The 16,543-nt window shown below is 57.6% G+C and overlaps 1 protein-coding gene across 1 annotated transcript in view; it reads right to left on the bottom strand.

Moving 5' to 3' along the window:
- Nucleotides 1-136: 136 nt before the first annotated feature.
- DNM1 (dynamin 1) overlaps nt 137-16,543 on the bottom strand; it is a 44,562-nt gene continuing 28,155 nt past the window's right edge. The window contains exons 11-22 of the mRNA XM_034663734.1: nt 14,071-14,246; nt 13,829-13,880; nt 13,612-13,623; nt 11,158-11,271; nt 7,269-7,378; nt 6,388-6,499; nt 5,924-5,935; nt 5,400-5,570; nt 4,079-4,320; nt 3,495-3,710; nt 1,352-1,388; nt 137-464 (exon numbers count right to left, since the gene is read on the bottom strand). Coding sequence (XP_034519625.1) covers nt 1,367-1,388; nt 3,495-3,710; nt 4,079-4,320; nt 5,400-5,570; nt 5,924-5,935; nt 6,388-6,499; nt 7,269-7,378; nt 11,158-11,271; nt 13,612-13,623; nt 13,829-13,880; nt 14,071-14,246 — 1,239 coding nt within the window. The 3' untranslated portion in view covers nt 137-464; nt 1,352-1,366. The remainder of the gene's footprint in view (nt 465-1,351; nt 1,389-3,494; nt 3,711-4,078; nt 4,321-5,399; nt 5,571-5,923; nt 5,936-6,387; nt 6,500-7,268; nt 7,379-11,157; nt 11,272-13,611; nt 13,624-13,828; nt 13,881-14,070; nt 14,247-16,543) is intronic.

Below are 16,543 nucleotides of genomic sequence, written 5' to 3'. Positions count from 1 at the left end.
GTGTGTGTGTGTGTGTATATATATATATATATATATATATATGAGTATTTATAGTTATTTATAGAATGGGGTAGGAGCAATACCACAGAGGGGCACAAGTTTTCACCAACATCACGCCTGGATGTGTCAGCTCCCCGTCTTCCAACGTACTGGCCCGGGGCCATCCCTAGCCTCGGAGTGTGGGGCCGCGAGCTCCAGGCCACAGCCACCAGTCCTCACGGAGAGACGACGGGAGGAGAAAGAACACTGTTTGAACCAGGAGGGCAAAGCTAAAAGGATGGCTGGAGGGGGCACTGGAGGCCCCTCTGGGCAGGCAGAAAGCCCGGAGTCCTCAGAAGGGACCCTGGGGAGGCAGGGAGGTCAGGCAAGCCGGATGCCAGCGGCCACAGGCTTATAAGTCTAAGAGGGGAGCCTCAGCTGGTCGGGGGACCACAGGTCGCGTAGGTGAGGCTGGGCCCTTCCTGCTGGGGAAAAGCAGAAGAGCAAGAGTCAGCGGCAGGGACGGAGTGGCAGGCGGGTCGTTGGGCCACTGTGCGGCCCAGCCAGGGTGGAAGTCAGAGAAGCTGACTCGCCTAGGTCGGTAGACACTGGCGTCCCCTTGGCTGAAAAGTGTAGGTCACCCCAGGAGCACCAGGCCCCAGGCCCATGAGCCCGTGAGCTGGCTGCGGCGCTTCATCTGGGGTCGAGGACACAGTCGTTTGTCATGCCTTCACAGGCATGACAATACCAAGGAGGGAGGGAGATGGCCTGCGTGACACTGCCTCGCCCGTGAGCTGTGGACAGGGCCCTCTGACTTTCTGAAAACAGCAACCGACCAGAGCCTTCGCCCCCAGATGGCTGCTCAGCTGCTGGCACGAGAGAGCAGGTGCGGCCCTGACCTCCTCTGCCCTATCACGGCTCTGGCTCCCAACAGCACGGCTCAGATTGGGGAATGAGTGTGGCACCCCCAAGCGAAGTGCCAAGGCCTCTGGCTGTCTGAGTCCAGCCCCACGCACAACCCCCTCCGAGTTCCCTGTTTCTACACCATAAACCATGAGCTCTCTGCCCTCTGATGGCTCCCGAGAGCACCCATGTCCGCCAGCTTGGGCGCGGAGCCTGTCCCAAGAGCTCCCCAGGCTCAGCCATGGAGGTCCTGAGCAGTGGCACTGAGTCCCGAGGCTCACTGAGAGGGAGGTGAGAGAGCCAGCTGGCAGCGAGGACAGAAAGAGGAAAGAATAAGTCTGGAGCTGCAGAAGGGAGAGGGATTGGAGCCTGGCTCTGAGGTCCCTGGTGCGCCCCACAGTGTGGAGCTGGTGCAGCGGGGGTAGACGCACGGTTCATGCAGCAGGCAGAGAGGCATACGTGCACCTACCGTGGCTGACACTCCTCAGGGGTCACTGATAGTGATTCTGAAAGACAGCACGAAATCAACATGGCAGTTCACACGCACGGACGGGGCAGGCCTGGGGGTGGGGTCACGCACACGCACACGCCCGGGCGTGCACACACATGCTGGGAGGCCCCACGGCCCCGCATGCACACACTGACACACATGCCCACAAACAACACGCACACACCTCCCCCACCTCCCGCTGCCCAGCACCCTCACTGGCCGGCACGTGCAGCACGGACCTGGGGCATGCAGCCACTCGGCACATTGAAGCACACGCGTGGGCTGAGTCACAACACAGAAGCTCGCCCATACACAGGATGCATTTGCACCAGCTCCCTGCACACTCGTGCCCGGCGTGCTCAGAGGGCCACCTGCAATGCTCCATAAGGGACAGGTCTTGCTTTCTTAGGGTCCAGCTGCCATTTCTCTGCCCGAGAAACTGCCATGGCTCCCTAGTCCCCACAGCATTGAGTCCCAAGAAGACAAAGTCTTCTGTGAACTTTTAAGGTTCTGCAGCCTGCCCCACCGAACAGGGCAACCTTCTCTTATTCTTCCTCCTTCTATCTGCGCTCTTCTCTCACCAGCGGCTCTCCTCAGTGCATCCCACGCTAAACCTTCGCCCACACCGCCGCTCCGTACCCAGATGTCCCTGACTCCTCATCACCTGAGCCTTATCTCAATCAGCCCCCAGACCTCCCCCAGGTCAGTCTGTCTTAAAGCTTCCCAGACTGTTCTCTTCCCCGAGGCAGGGCTGTGACTTGCCAAGCTTTTCCTGTGTGTTAACAAGACTGGAGTTAGGGCAGGTGCCAAATCTTCCTCTTCCCATATGTCACCCCTCAGCACAGCCCTGGGCATGTCGAATACCCTTAAGAATCTGCACTCACAAGGGAAGTTAGCAAAGTGCTCCAATAGCCACATTTGCAATGCACGGAGCTTCTCTACAGTCACTGTCTCCCTTGATCCTCACACCAACCCTGGGAGAAAGGCAGAATGTTAAATATCATGTGGTAGAAGCGAAACTGAGGCCCCGGAAGGGAAAGTCACTTGCCTAAAGCCCAGGATGAACCAGAACCTCTGGACTCCAATCCCGTGTTCTTGACCAACACCACGCTGCCTGCTTTACCCCACCTGCTTTGGTCATCAGATCACGGTGGAAGCAAGTCCCCTCTCTGCTTCATTTGGGGTTCATAGAGGCTAGACCCACGAAGGCTAGGCCCTACCCTCCAGCCATCTGGAAACACAAGTGGAGGCTACTGGTCTGATGTGTTCTTCCTCAAGGAACGTGGCCAGTGGAAACAGGGACTGAGACATCAGAATGAGCTTCCTTGAAAAAGGGTCATGAATCAAGAAGGCAAATCCAAGGGATGAGTAGAAGCCTTTTCCTTGGAAATCTCTGGGGGTGGGGCAGCCTTCACCCTCTCCTGCCCCAACACCCACCATGTTGGCCCAGGCCAGGCAGGGCCAGAGACAGGGCCAAAGAAGAAAGCCATTAGACTGTCCTGTGGCTCCCAGTCCCCTTTCCCAGCTGCTCCGTGTCCTAGCCCGTGCCTGGATGCCATTCTTACACTCACACTCGTGTGCACGCCCACACACACATCACACACCTTGCTGATCAGTCACAGCCTGGCCTCTGTTCCTGTGGGCCAGAGGCCAGACACCCCCTGGGACAGCTCAAAGAGTCAGGACTCAGAGTAGCCCTGAGTGTAGTGAAAAACTCCACATCTGGAGGGGATTTGGGTTTAGAGATCCCCAGACCTGAGGTAGGTCACTAGTGGCTGGGAGAGAGAAGTTGAGGGCTGAATGGAAAACGGAGGAGAGCGAGGAGAAAGGAGGAGGAATGCAACGTGTGGGAGAGAGAAGTGAAAAGGGAGGGAAGCGCCATGCAAGTGCTGGAAAGAAGGGGGCAGGTGGGATGGGTCCCACGGCCCCCTCCCCAGAAAGGACCACCTCCGGGACTCAGCGCTCCCTGGGGGGCAGGCTCCGCCAGCCCTCGGCCACATGTCCGGTGGCTCCGGCACCCACGGTCCGAGCGCCCTGGATGGAGAGGGCCGGCTCTGGCCACACCTCCCTCCTGGCTACGCCCGCCCGGTGGCCTCTCCCACCGTATTCCGCCCCTACTCACCTGGGGACCCCGGGTGGGGCGCGGTTGGGGCGCGAGGGCACCTGGGGGGGAGGGCCGAAGGGGTCAGGGGAAGCCCCCGGCCTGGAGGGCACGGGGGGCGCCCCCCCCAGGGCGGACCCAGCAGGCGGAGGCCCAGGAGCAGGGCCCCGCGACCCGGGCCGGGCTGGGGGCACGGCGGGGGCTCGGCGCTGCGGCGTGGGGCTGGACGTGGGTGACCTGCGGGCGACAGGGCGCGGAAGACACGGAGGGGAGAGATGAGCAGCTCCGCCCCACCCTGAGGCCCCGCCCCAGCCCAGCGCCGGTCACGCCCATGCGCGGAAGCCCCGCCCCGCCGCGCCCTACTTGTTCCCGGAGTTTAAGCCCCGCCTCCGGTGGCTCCAAAGTTCCAGCTCCACCCAGCCCCGCAGCCAGCGCTCCACGGCAAGCCCCGCCCCGCGATAAGCCCCGCCCATTTCTAAAGCCCCGCCCCCTGCTCCAGGTGGGAGCCGTTCCGGTGACGCGGGCGCGCCACTGCCCGGTCCCGGCCCTCCTCCCGCGGGCCCCGGGCTGGGGGGCTTTGGGGCCGTGGGGGCCGGCCCTGGTACCTGCGTCCGGCCGGTACGCTCTGCACCTGCAGCCAGGAGTCGTCCACGGGCGGGGGCATGGGCGTGCTGACAGTGGTCGTGTTGATATCGCCGATGATGCCGAGCGCCTCCTTCAGTGCGTGATACATGCGCAGCATCTCGTCTCGCCGCTGCGCCTGCTCCGCCGACTCCTCCATCAGCGTGTTCTGGTCCCCGCACGAGTACAGGTTGGCCAGCAGCTCCGAGAAGATGAATTCCTTCGTCTGTGGGCGCGCGAACAGAAGGACGGGCTGGGACCTGACGCCTGTACCACTCTGACCACCCCGCGGGACTGTATGCTGGACTGGGAGCTGCTGGCGGGGGGGGGGGGGGGGGGGGGGGTCTTGGCTTTGCCACCGCCTGAACTCGGAGATCTCCCCCGCTTCCCCGCCTCCATCCTTGCCCTTTTCTCTGATGGTCCAGAGAGGAAAAGTGACCTGTCCGAGGTCATAGATATGGGAAGGCACCCAGGGCCTATCATGCATCCAGGACCCCTAGTTACTCGGCTCTGTTTCAGCCTCAGTTTCCCCATCTATAAAATGGGGTCGTTAGTTACACCCTTTCTGAGGACTTGCATGCTCCACGGGACCAAAGTAAGGTATATGACAGTTGAAAATCTTCTGAGCCCTTGAGTAACAGGTGTAAATGTGTTCCTCGATTGGGTGAAATGTGAGTCTGTGTGTGTAGGCAGTGGGTTAAGGTGCTCCTTACACTCCGCAGGCGCTACCTGGCCCAGGTCCTGCGGTATTGGTGGAGAGGTTCTGAGGTTTTGACGCGGTAGGCCTGTGTCTCACTTATGCGTTATTCGGATATATGGTGAGCACCTGCCATGTGCCAGGCACTGTGTTGTTCTGCGCTTTATACTCCTTTCCTTCTCAACTCTCTTAATAACCATATTTTTACATATAGGGAAACAGAGGCTCAGAGAGGGTAGTGTTTTGAAAGTCAAACAGAATTTGTGGCAAAGCCAGAATTCAAACACAGTTCTAATCCTCTGGGGGCCATGCTTTTTCATTAAGCCACGGGTGGTAGGGGTTCTGCAGGGTGTACATTTCAACACATGGTCTGGGAGTTCTCAAAAGGTGTGATTCTTAGTTCCTTTTGGGTAACGTTTAAGCATGTTTGGAACAACCTGGGTATGTGACTACGATATAAAATACAAAGCTCACATTATATTTCTTTCGGACAGCTCTGGTGTGGACCTACACCTGCCTCGCTAGACCTGATCCCAAGGGACTGGCCTGTGCCTCCCCCAGGCCAACCTGGCCGCTGCCTCCCTGCGCCCACAAAGGGTTGCACCCACATTGTTGATCATGAGGTGCATGATGGTCTTCGGCATGAGGTCCCGCACGGTCTTGTTCACAATGGCCATGTATGAGTCCACCAGGTTCCGGATGGTCTCCACCTGCCGCTCTAGCTGCGGGTCCATGGAGTGCATGAAGCTGTCTGAGCCGTTCTCCTCAGTCTCGCTGGCCTGCCATTGAGAATAGAGGGCATCAGGGTGGCTGGGCCCTCGCAGCCAGGTTCCGGGCACCCCCAGGGTCTCGGCCCCTCCACGGGTGCCTGGAACACTGCCATACAGAGGACGGACATGGGCTCCCCCAAACGCTCTGTATCTGCACTCTGCCCACCCCAGTGCCTCTTAGGACCCCAGACCCTCATTCAACCTTATCTCGGCTCTCTGTCTAGTGCCTAGAATTTGCCTCAGTTTCCCAGTCCATCAATTAGGAAAGACCTTCCAAGGTCCCTTCCTGATGCTAAAGACCTGGCCAGAGGGGCTGCCAGGCTGGAGACACCTGGCCGAAGGCGAGGGAGGGCCACACTCACTTTCTCCTTGTCCTGGAAGGCCCACACCAAAGCCATAGAGGTCACGACACCAGCATGGCCACCACCACCGCCACCGCCGCCACCAGCAAGCACAGCCGAAGCAGACACACACAGAAAGGAAAAGGCGCGTGAAACCAGGGCACTCTACCCCAACTCTAAGGCAACTCCAGACATCGCCACAGTGAAAGAGAGAAGGAAAGGGAAGGTCGCTACAAAAAGCCACCATGATATGAAGGGGGTGCCGGAAATGCCATCTGTGGCTGACGAGGGTCACGAGAAGCCGGCTTTGGAGGACAGGAGGAGGCTTAACTCTGACCCCACCCCAGCGCAGGCAGGGGGAGGATCCGTGCTATTTCTGAGCCACACAAGGGCTCGAAAATGTGACACGACTTGGCATCACTGAAGATGGTGACCCAGGGCCCTCTATTGGAGGTCGCTTGCCCCCTCCCTGCCCTGCCTCTCACCCCGACACGCTCAGGATAGACCCCAGCCCTGAGGAAGGAGGCCTTCCAGCTGTCCACCTCCTCCTGCGTCTCGCAGGCCAGTTCCAGCTGCCGGTAATCCTTGTAGACATTCCTGCAAGACAGCCCGGCGACGCCCATTCACGCAGGTGGGGAAGGGCATGCACGGAATCGGGGGTATCATGCCCGGGGGCCCGGCCTGGCTTTCTCATTTCCCAGCTGTGCTACCCTGGGCAGGTCCCCTCCCCTGCCAAGCTTCAGTTTCCTCGCCTGGAAGATGGGTTAATAAAACAACCCCTGGGACACCTGGGTGGCTCAGTTGTTTAAGCATCTGCCTTCCGCTTAGGTTATGATCCCAGGGTCCTGGGATTGAGTCCCACATCGGGCTCCCCGCACTGCAGAGAGCCTGCTTCTCCCTCCCCTCCCCCTCTCTCGCATGAATAAATAAATAAAATCTTAAAAAAAAAAAAAAAAAGAAAGGGGCTAAAAAAGGGGGGGTCGAATGAGCCCTCATAAGAGGGGCATCCCCGACCATGCAGCCCCCATTGGCTCCCTCCCTGGCTTTCTGGAACCCCCACGATGGCAGCTCTACTGACGCCTCATCTAGAGTAAGGGGAAGCCCACAGGAGTCAGCCCTGGCTTGGGAGGTGAGAGGCCCGGTACCATCACCGACCCCACTGGACACTGAGCAACAAGAAGGGGATCGGGCCTGATGGGCTCTTCTTTGTCCCCCGTGCCTGGCAGAGTGTCTTACGCGGAGCAGGCACTCACCAAGTGACTGACTAAATATTTGTCAAAGGAATGACTTGCTGGGGGGCTTGGGACAGGTCCCTCCCCTTTCTGCTCAGTGAGGGTGGTTTGGGGCTTGCAGTCTGGGGACCCACCTTTGCTCAGTGTTAAAGAGCGCAAAGATGTGCTTGCTTGACATGAAACCTTTCTCCACGTCCCGTAGCTTCAGGTTGTCCACGGAGAGCATGTATTTCTTCTCCTTCTCCTGTGGATAGAGGTGGGAGCGATGGGCGGGGTCAGCACTGCTCCCCGCTATGCCTCACAACCTAGCAGTGTTCCATGAGGCGGGGTGGGGCAGGGGGCCTGGGGCTGGGGGGTCCCAGAGTGGCCCTGGGCTTCGGGGCACCTGCGTGCTGTCTGAAGAAAGCCCGGCCATGGAGCCCTGAGCTTGCCAGGCGCCTCTGGTTCCCAATGGCATTCAAGCCATTCCCACCACCTCTGTGTGCACGTACCAGAGCCCAAGAGCGCCGGGTGGCAAGACCAAGGGTGGCTCCCAGTCCCACCTCAAGCAAGCCCTGGATACCATCCAGGCCAGCCCCAGCCAGGGACCCCGCACTCAAGCCTCTCTCTCCCCCCGGCCTGGCCAACAGGACCTGCTTTGGCTAAGCTGCTGACTTCATTTCCTGACTGTAGAGACAGAGAAGGGGGGCCACCAGCCCCAGCAGCTTCAAAGGGCTGGCTCAGCCCACGCCGCCATCTGCCCGCCCCCCAGCCGCCCATGTGTTAGCAATCAGGCGCACAGCACCAGCCTGGAGATGGTACGTCTGTGTGTGCAACGTGTGTGTAGTTGTGTGCTTGTGCACACACATGCCAGCCGCAGCACGTACCCTGTGACCATTGTGTGTGCGCGCCCACGTGTCTGTGTAGCATAGGAGTGTGTGCACGTGTGTGTGCCCAAGGAGGTGCCCAGCGTGGCCATGGGTCCGTGGGAGCGTGTGTGTGTGTCACGGCGGCTGTGTGCATGCTCTCATAGGCGTGTGTAACAACTGTAAATACCTGTGTTTGCATGGGGCGTGCCTGGGGGGCATACCGTGGGCATGCATGCTTACACGCATACGGTTTGTTGCATGGGGTGAACACGACTGGTTCATCTGTAGTCGTCTGGGAGGAGTCATGTGTATCTGTGGATAGGCACGTGGGTGCCAGACCTATGTGCACACCTGTGTATGTCTGCTGTGGGCCGACATTGGTCTGTAGGCTGCTATGTTCGAGGGAGGCGCAGGGGTCTTCAGGGGAGGTACTCCGGGATGGGGCTCTGGGAGGACAAGGGTTTCTGCCGCTGGTGCCCCAGGTGCCCACACCACAAACCCATGCTGTGGCTGCGGATGTCAGTGCGGATCTCAGGGACTCAGGCTCAGGCAGGAGCCTGATCCAGGATCCCAGGTCGGGTCGGGGGTTGGGGGGGCTGGGTTGAGGAGGACCCTGCTCCCCAGTCCTGGCGCCATCCTGCCCACCTCCTTCTGCCCCCCACACCCGCCTGGCCCGTCGGGCTACATAAAGCCTTCTTTATGCCAGGCGGGTGGCCGGGAGCCCCAGAGGACGGCTGGGGGAGGAGAGGAGGAAGTTGCACACGCGGCCAGGGAACATCTGGAAGCGTTCGAGGGAGGCCCCGCCACCACCCGCCCTGTGCTCTGGGGTTGGACTCTAGGTAGGAGCGGCCTCCTCCCCCCACCCCTCCCTTCCTGCTGGCCGGCCCCCTCCCCAGGCCCCTCCTTCCCAGCCACAGCTCCCGCTCACCCCTGCCACGTCAAAGGAGGCAGAAGGGGAGTCGGGAGCAGAGAGGGGACCACGGGCTGGCTGGGCTGGGGCTGCGGGCCTTGGATCTCCAGGACATGAGGCCGAAGCTCCCACCCGACGGACAGACACTGCTGCCTGGATGGACCAGAGGACACCTCCACTCCGTCTACCCAGTGTTTAGACTATCTGTTCAGGACTCCCAAATTGTACAGTAGTCTGCACATTGGTTAGGCTGGGCTGGGTTAGACCCTCGGCGCCGCTGCTGGAGAGCTGGACCGACCCCCACCCGCCATCCCAGAACCGGAACCCGGAGACGGGGCAGGGGACTGGGGGGGGGAGGCACAGGGGGTGCTGGGAGGAGGTGCAGAGGGAAGGGGGGCACCCTGCTGTGAGATGGGATGGGGGTGCTGACGGGCCGCGGAGGAAGCCTGAGAAGATGGGGGGGAGCAATGAGGACTGGGGATATGGGCAGCCGCCTGTCTGCCCAGAGGGCCACCCGAGTCCCAAAGACCAGAGGGCTGGTGGCTGGGGAGAGAGGGGGACAGATCGTCCTCCCTGCAGCCCAGACCACCTCCATGTCCGCAAGCTGGTCTAGTGCAAAAATCCACTCACATCACAGACACACACACACACACACTCAGCAACTCGACACGCACACCCCCACAACTCAGGCACACACATTCCCACACCCAAACTCAAATCTCATACGCATGCCCCAAGCACACGGGCATATCTCAGGGGCATACACGTGTGCACACTCACGCACCCTCACAATGGAACTCCAGCTCTCTCCCATCCTTCCATCCTGAGCACATACACGTTCTCAGACGTTCCACTTGCACACTCCCTCCTCAAGCCCATCTGCCACCTTCACTTGCACACTGAGCACAGACACACGTGCCTGAGAGTCATACCTCAGGCACACACAGTCTCCCCCCAACCACACCTAGATGCTTATACCCCAAACACTCTCCTCCAATCCCCCCCACACCACAGTCATCAGCCTCACACACCCCGCCTCCCGGCACTCACTGCCCACCCCCACCGCGCCCCCCCCCACGCCCCAACTCAAATATACGCACAAAGCCCAAAAAGACCCCTCCACAAGAGGATGGGGGCCCCTCTTGGACACATTCCCCTGCAGCGTAGCCCTCAGCGCCAGGTCGCACTGTCCCCTGGCCCAACATATAAGAACCCCCAGCATAACAGCACCAGGAGTCCTGGGGCCGGCAGTCAGCACACCCAGCCCATGAGGGGTCTAGGCAGCCTGACTGAGCGACAGAGCAGGAAGCGACCCCCCCCCCGCGCGTCACGCCACCTCACACTCCGTCCCTTCAAGGGGCCCCATGCTCGGGGAGAGGCCAGGGTTGGGGTAATGAGGTCCAGATGGCTTGGCGCCCCCGCCAGTGACGATAGAGGGCCCAGCCCAAGAGGGGGAGGGTGGGCCTTGCGGGGGGGGGCAGGGATCAAGGAGAGAGCTCAGAGACCAAAATCACAGCCCCCACCCCAGCCCCACTTCCCCACTGAGAGCGCCCTCTCCTCCAAAGCTTCCTCAGGAAGAAGGTCCCCTCCCCCACTCTGTGGCCAGCTGGAGTTCATTACCACAAGTCCCCCCCACCCCAAGCCCTCCCTATTCTCTCTGGTCACCTCTGGAATCCAGATGTGGAAGCCAAACAGATTCATTCTTAAAGGAGACCGGCAGCAAGGGAGGGAGGTGGCAGGGGTTCTGCGTGCCCCTGTGGGCAGGGCGGGGTTTCATGTGGAGCCTCCTCTGGACCCATCACTCCTGGCCCCTCGGCCTGGAGGCACCTGGGGTACCTCCCTTGCACCGCTTGGGGCTGGGGGACCGGGGTGCAGGGGTTAAAGGGTGTCTGGCAGCGGGATATGTGTGTGTCATAGGCCTGTGGGGGCCACGGGGGAGGCGGCACACCCTGGAGCAGGAAAACAGGAAGGCCACAGGGCTGGCAGGGTCAGGGAGGGGTGCCCAGCACCCCTGCCCACCCTCTCCAGGGCGCTTGGCCCCAGGCTCCCCGCCCCTGCCAAGCCACCTTCTCTATCCAGCCTGGATGAGCTCCCAGGATTGCCTGCCTCTGATCCTTGCAGCCCACTTCCACCCAAGGGTCTTGATGGGCTTTAAAAAAAACCCTGTTCGCTGGGTGGCCCGATCTATTCCAAGCCCTCGGTAGTGTCTGAGCCTGACTCTGGCCACCAGCCAAACCCCTTGATGACCAGTGGCCCTTTACTCACCTCATCATCCTTGTACCAGGACAGATTCTCTGCGGTCAGCACAAACCAGTACTCCTTGGAGCCCCCCTTCATGATGCCAATGTTGCTGATGGTCAGCCAGCCCTTCCGGATGACCTGGAGGTTGAGAGGGCAGGAGGTCAGCGGGCAGAGGCCAGCACTCCCCGTGGAGGATGGGGCAGGCAGAGAGAGGCACTCAAAAGCCCACCCCTCCTTTAGCTCTTGGAGGCCTGGCCGGGCAGGGAGGGTGCGGGCTAGACCTGCCCTTGTTTGAACCACAAGTGAACAGACTGGAAGACGGAGGAAGGCAGAGGTCAGCTCAGGATAAACAGCCTTCTGACAGTCAGAGCCATCTGAGGAGGGGACCGGTAGCCTGGGTAGGGGATGAGCTCTCCACCGCTAAAAGAGTGCAAGCAGAGTTTCGGGGGCCATGTGGGCAAGACAATTCTGAATATCTTTTCAGCTTAAGATCCACTTTATTCTAAGACTTGTTTCTGACCTCAAGGACTTTGTATGCGCTGCTGCTGTCTCTGCCTACAAAGCACTTCCCTCCTGTTTGTCTGCCAAATTCCTCCTCGCCCTGTGGGGATCAGCTCAGAAGTCCCATTCTCAGGCAGGCCTTCCCCGGCCCCCAGTATAAGTCGGGACCCCCGTTATAGTCTTACAGGCTTTTATCGCTCCCTTCAGTCTTCCTCTAGGATAATGGCTGAGATTTCCAAAATAGTGTGTATGTGTGTGAGAGAGAGAGAGAGAGAAGATTATCTGCTGATGTCAGCCTGTCTTGCTAAATTATGAACTCTCTTGCTCACTGGTATATTCCAGCACCAGTGTGCTTGGCAGACGATAAGTCATCAATAAATACTTGTGGCATGAATACATGAATGTTACGGTAGCAGGGTTCTAAGGGTCTTTGGCCCCAGGGCCCGGCAGGAGTGGGGTGGTAGGGATGGGAGCGGGGTGAAGGGCTGAGCACGAATTGAACAGGCCCCTTCTTCCCTGGGGAGCCCAGCGTAACAGGCAAAGGTCTGTTTTCACAGCAGGAAGCAGCTGTCCCCAGGACCGTCCTGAGCCATCACCACAGACAGGGGCTATACATTCTGCTCCAAGGGCAAGGCCACTGACTAGACCCCAGTGGTGGGTCATACAGAATGAGCAACCTCGCCCAGCCCTGACCTCCCTGGTTCCAGAGCATCCAGAGAAGAGCCAAGGAGCCTGGGGCTGACAGGAAAGCCCTCTGGGGTCAGGCCTGCTTCTGAGGCCCTCAAAGCCCACCCCCCTGCCCCGGAGCCCTCCTTGACCCTCTGGCTTCCCCCAGAACCTTGCAGAGAACCCAGGTGACGTAGTGGATCAGGAGCTGAGTAGCTGCCTTTGCCATTAACAGAAACATGATAGCCAGGTGTCCCGTGGTCCCTCTCCCACCCTGTCCAGGTCCAGTGAGGATCCCCTCAGTGTCTTGTCACTCTCTTTGGAGCTGAGTCCAAATGCCACGTCCTGGCACTCCTCACCCCAGAATGTGATCAGCAGACCTTGTCAGGCTACTCCCTGCTCTGACTGGCAGCCTTCTTCCTTTGGCCACCCCCAGCTCTGCCAAACCCCCTTCCAGAGCCCCTGCACCAGGAACCACCTGCCCCTCCAACTCCCACCGAGCGTCCTGACCACAGGCTCAGGTCTCCAGGGGGCAGGGCCGGAGTGTGACTCCTGTCCGGGGGCCAGCCCCGAGCAGACACCACCGAGCGTTTGCTGAACCAAACTGCCCTGGGATATTACACGCATTAATGCCTTCGTTCTATCGAGCACCGACTGTGTGCCACGCACTGGGCTGTAGGGCTGAGAATTTGCTGACGGACAAGAGAGACCCAGCCCTTCCCCTCATGGGGTTTGAGATGAAATAGGTATGAAGCCAATAATCACACAAACACCTAGATTGGTTTAAGGAAACTACGTCCTCTGGAAAATTCCGGACTATGATTTGCGTGTACAGGTGGGGGAGAGAAGTGGTGTTTCAGCAGAGACCTGAAGGACAGAATGGGCGAGGAGGGCCTTGTTCTCTTGACACTCATTCATCTCTTTACTCAACTCTGGTAGAGGTGGCTACCGTGAAAACATTTCTCTTCCATCCATCCATCTATCCATCCTTCCATCCATCCATCCATCCGATATTTGAGGAGCACCTACGAGTGCCAGGCCCCTGCCAGCCATTTTCACCCACCCAGCCCACACGGTCCACCTCGGCCTATAGCAGATGCTAAGCTCATGCACGCTGCTGGACAGGCGGATGGGCCGCCGTGACTGGCTAGGCCTGGCCTCTGGGCTGAGAGCACGCGTGGACACCCGTGTGCTGGTGTGTGTGAGCAGCTCAAGCCAGAGAGTGCCCTTTGCCCCCTGTGCACCCCCACGACGAATGGGCCCCTCCTCCCCTTCACGATGTAAGCCAAGACCCCCAGTCCTGGTACTCACCAGAATCTCATCCTGCAAAGAGGTAACCATAGCAACCACGAGAAGCATCGGGAGAGAGGAGAGAGGGTTACTGAGGCAGAGTGGGAGGCTTGTGGCTGGCAGCTGACAGGCTCCCTGGCCCCCGTGAGACCCTTCCCCTTGGGGGAGGGGGCTCTCAGAGCTTGGCGTCCGTCTGGCACCCTCCATCCCTCCGGCTGGGGCGCTGGGGTTCGCTCACCTGGTTCCCTGAAGCCTTCTTCTTGTTCATCTGGTTGCTCCTCTGCTGAGCGCTGATAGGGAGAGAGGGAAGAGTCTCAAGGTCTTCTCCCAAGAGGCCTAGCTTCAGTGCCACTGCTCAGTGGGCACCGGACCCAGAGGGTTAACCCAGTAGGCCTGGGTCCTGCACACACACACACACACACACACACACACACACACACTCACAGGAGGCGTCACCTTCTCTGCCTGGGGAGCACTCACTTGGCAAAGCCTATGAAGTCCTCATGATTGGTATTCATGTAAGCCAGCTCGATATCGATGAGAAGCATGACCTTCCAGGACACACAGGTCAGCAGGCAAGCGGAAAAAACACGGCAGCGTTTTAAAATGCGTGAAAGGCTGGAAGAAACATACTTAGAGCGCATGTAGAACCCATAATAAATCAATCAATGCGTCAGTAATAGTATCCATAATAAATAAAGAGTTCCTGCAAGTCAATAAATGAAAGACAGACAAGTAACACAAATCAGAACAGCCAGAGGACATGAATGGGTAATTCAGAGAGGAAATGCACATAACCAATAAGGCTCTGTGAAAAATGCTCACCCTCCTGAATAAAGAAATCTGAGTTAAAACAAGGAGACCCTTTCATAACCTATCAAATTAATAATAAATATTGGTAATGACCAGTGTGGGCGCCGTTGTGGGAAGATGGGTTCTCATGTATATACTGTTGGTAGAAGTGCAAATTAGGATGACCTTCTTGGAGGGTAATTGAACATTTAACAACACTAAAATACATAGATCCCCTTCTAGAACTAAACATATACACATATATATGTGTCTCCTAGATAAACTCACCAAATGAGCAAAGATACATATATATACACCAGGGTGTTCGGTGTGGTGTAGCTTGTAATGGAGAAAAACTGGAAACAAGCCAATGGCCATCAGAAGGTGAAATAAATTACGGCATCCTCTGAACAATAAAGCACTCTACAGCTCTTCAAAAGAGTGAGGACCGTTTCTAGGTTCTGGCACTGGAAGATCCCCTTTGCAAATGAGGAAGAGTGATGGGATTCGTCACTGATCATGACCAGAGGGAACACTCCTGATGCACACCGCCGGGTTTAGACCCAAACCCTAGTGCTCCCCGTAGTAAGCCTGTGCCCACTGAGCCTCAAGTTCCACAGATGAAGGGTGCCTGCCTCCTAGGAGTGGTGAAGACGCAGGGAAATGAGGCAGATCACATGTCCGACATGTAATGGGTGCTCAACAGATGTTAGCTACTACAATTATCTTTAGAGAAAAGAGGCAAGACACACAGCAGGACTGTGGTTATTGAAGATTAAGATGGAATCTGGAATGTGTATATGTCTAGGGAAAAAAAATGCCTAGGGGCGCCCGGGGGGGCTCAGTTGGTTAAGTGGCTGACTTCAGCTCAGGTCATGATCCCAGGGACCTGGGATGGAGCCCCACGTCTGGCTCCCCACTGAGCGGGGAGTCTGTTTGTCCCTCTCCCTCTGCCCCTCCCCCCAACTCGTGCTCTCACGCTCTCTCTCAAATAAATAAGATCCTTTTTAAAAAAAGATCTGATTTCTTTGACAGAGAGAGACAGAGCACAAGCAGGATTTTTTTTAAAAAAGATCTTATTTATTTGAGAGAGAGAGTGTGAGTGGTGGGGTGAGGGGCAGAGGGACAAGCAGACTCCCTGCTGAGCAGGGAGTCCAATGTGGGGCTCGATCCCAAGACCCCAAGATCATGACCTGAGCAGAAGGCAGATGCTTAACCAACTGAGCCNTAAAAAAAAAAATAAAAAAAGATCTGATTTCTTTGACAGAGAGAGACAGAGCACAAGCAGGATTTTTTTTTTAAAAAGATCTTATTTATTTGAGAGAGAGAGTGTGAGTGGTGGGGTGAGGGGCAGAGGGACAAGCAGACTCCCTGCTGAGCAGGGAGTCCAATGTGGGGCTCGATCCCAAGACCCCAAGATCATGACCTGAGCAGAAGGCAGATGCTTAACCAACTGAGCCACACAGGTGCCCCAATAAGTAAGATCTTAAAAAAAAAAAAATGCTTGGGCCTGGAAGGGAACACACCAAGCTGTTAATAATGTTTACTTTGTGGGAGGAACTGGGGGCTGGGAAGAGCGAATGAAGGAACACTTTACTTGTAATTTAATTGCTTCTATACTGATTGAATATTTTATCATTTATCACTTTTGTCATTGAAGAGGTCAATGAGGATTCAAAAACACAACATCCAAACAAAGATGTGAACGACTAGGGGACAGCACCACCATGGAGAAGGGGCGTGTGAGTATGGAGGCTAGGAACTAGGAGCCAGGGGTGGGTACAGACGGAAAGATGACCGAGAGACGGACAAGTAAGGAGGACTTGCTTATGAGCCTTGTGGGGGCTGCAAGGGGACCTGCTCATCTCTTCTCCTCCAAGCTCAGAGGCGGCATTCAGTGACTGTGATTGAATGAATGAATGAATATCTGATAAATGACTAAATAAAAGTCCATACGGGCAATGGAATATATTTGGATATTCCTTAAAAAGGAAGGGAATTCAGAAGGGGCACGTGCATGCCAATGTTTACAGCAGCAATGTCCACAATAGCCAAACTATGGAAAGAGCGCAGATGTCCATCAACAGATGAATGGATAAAGGCGCCTGGGTGGCACAGCGGTTAAGCATCTGCCTTCGGCTCAGGGCGTGATCCCGGCGTT

This window comes from Ailuropoda melanoleuca, chromosome 7 (assembly GCF_002007445.2).
Source record: "Ailuropoda melanoleuca isolate Jingjing chromosome 7, ASM200744v2, whole genome shotgun sequence".
In the NCBI taxonomy this organism is placed as follows: Eukaryota; Metazoa; Chordata; class Mammalia; order Carnivora; family Ursidae; genus Ailuropoda; species Ailuropoda melanoleuca.
The sequence above is the reverse complement of the archived record's forward strand: the minus strand, read 5'-3'. Positions and strand labels throughout refer to the sequence as shown.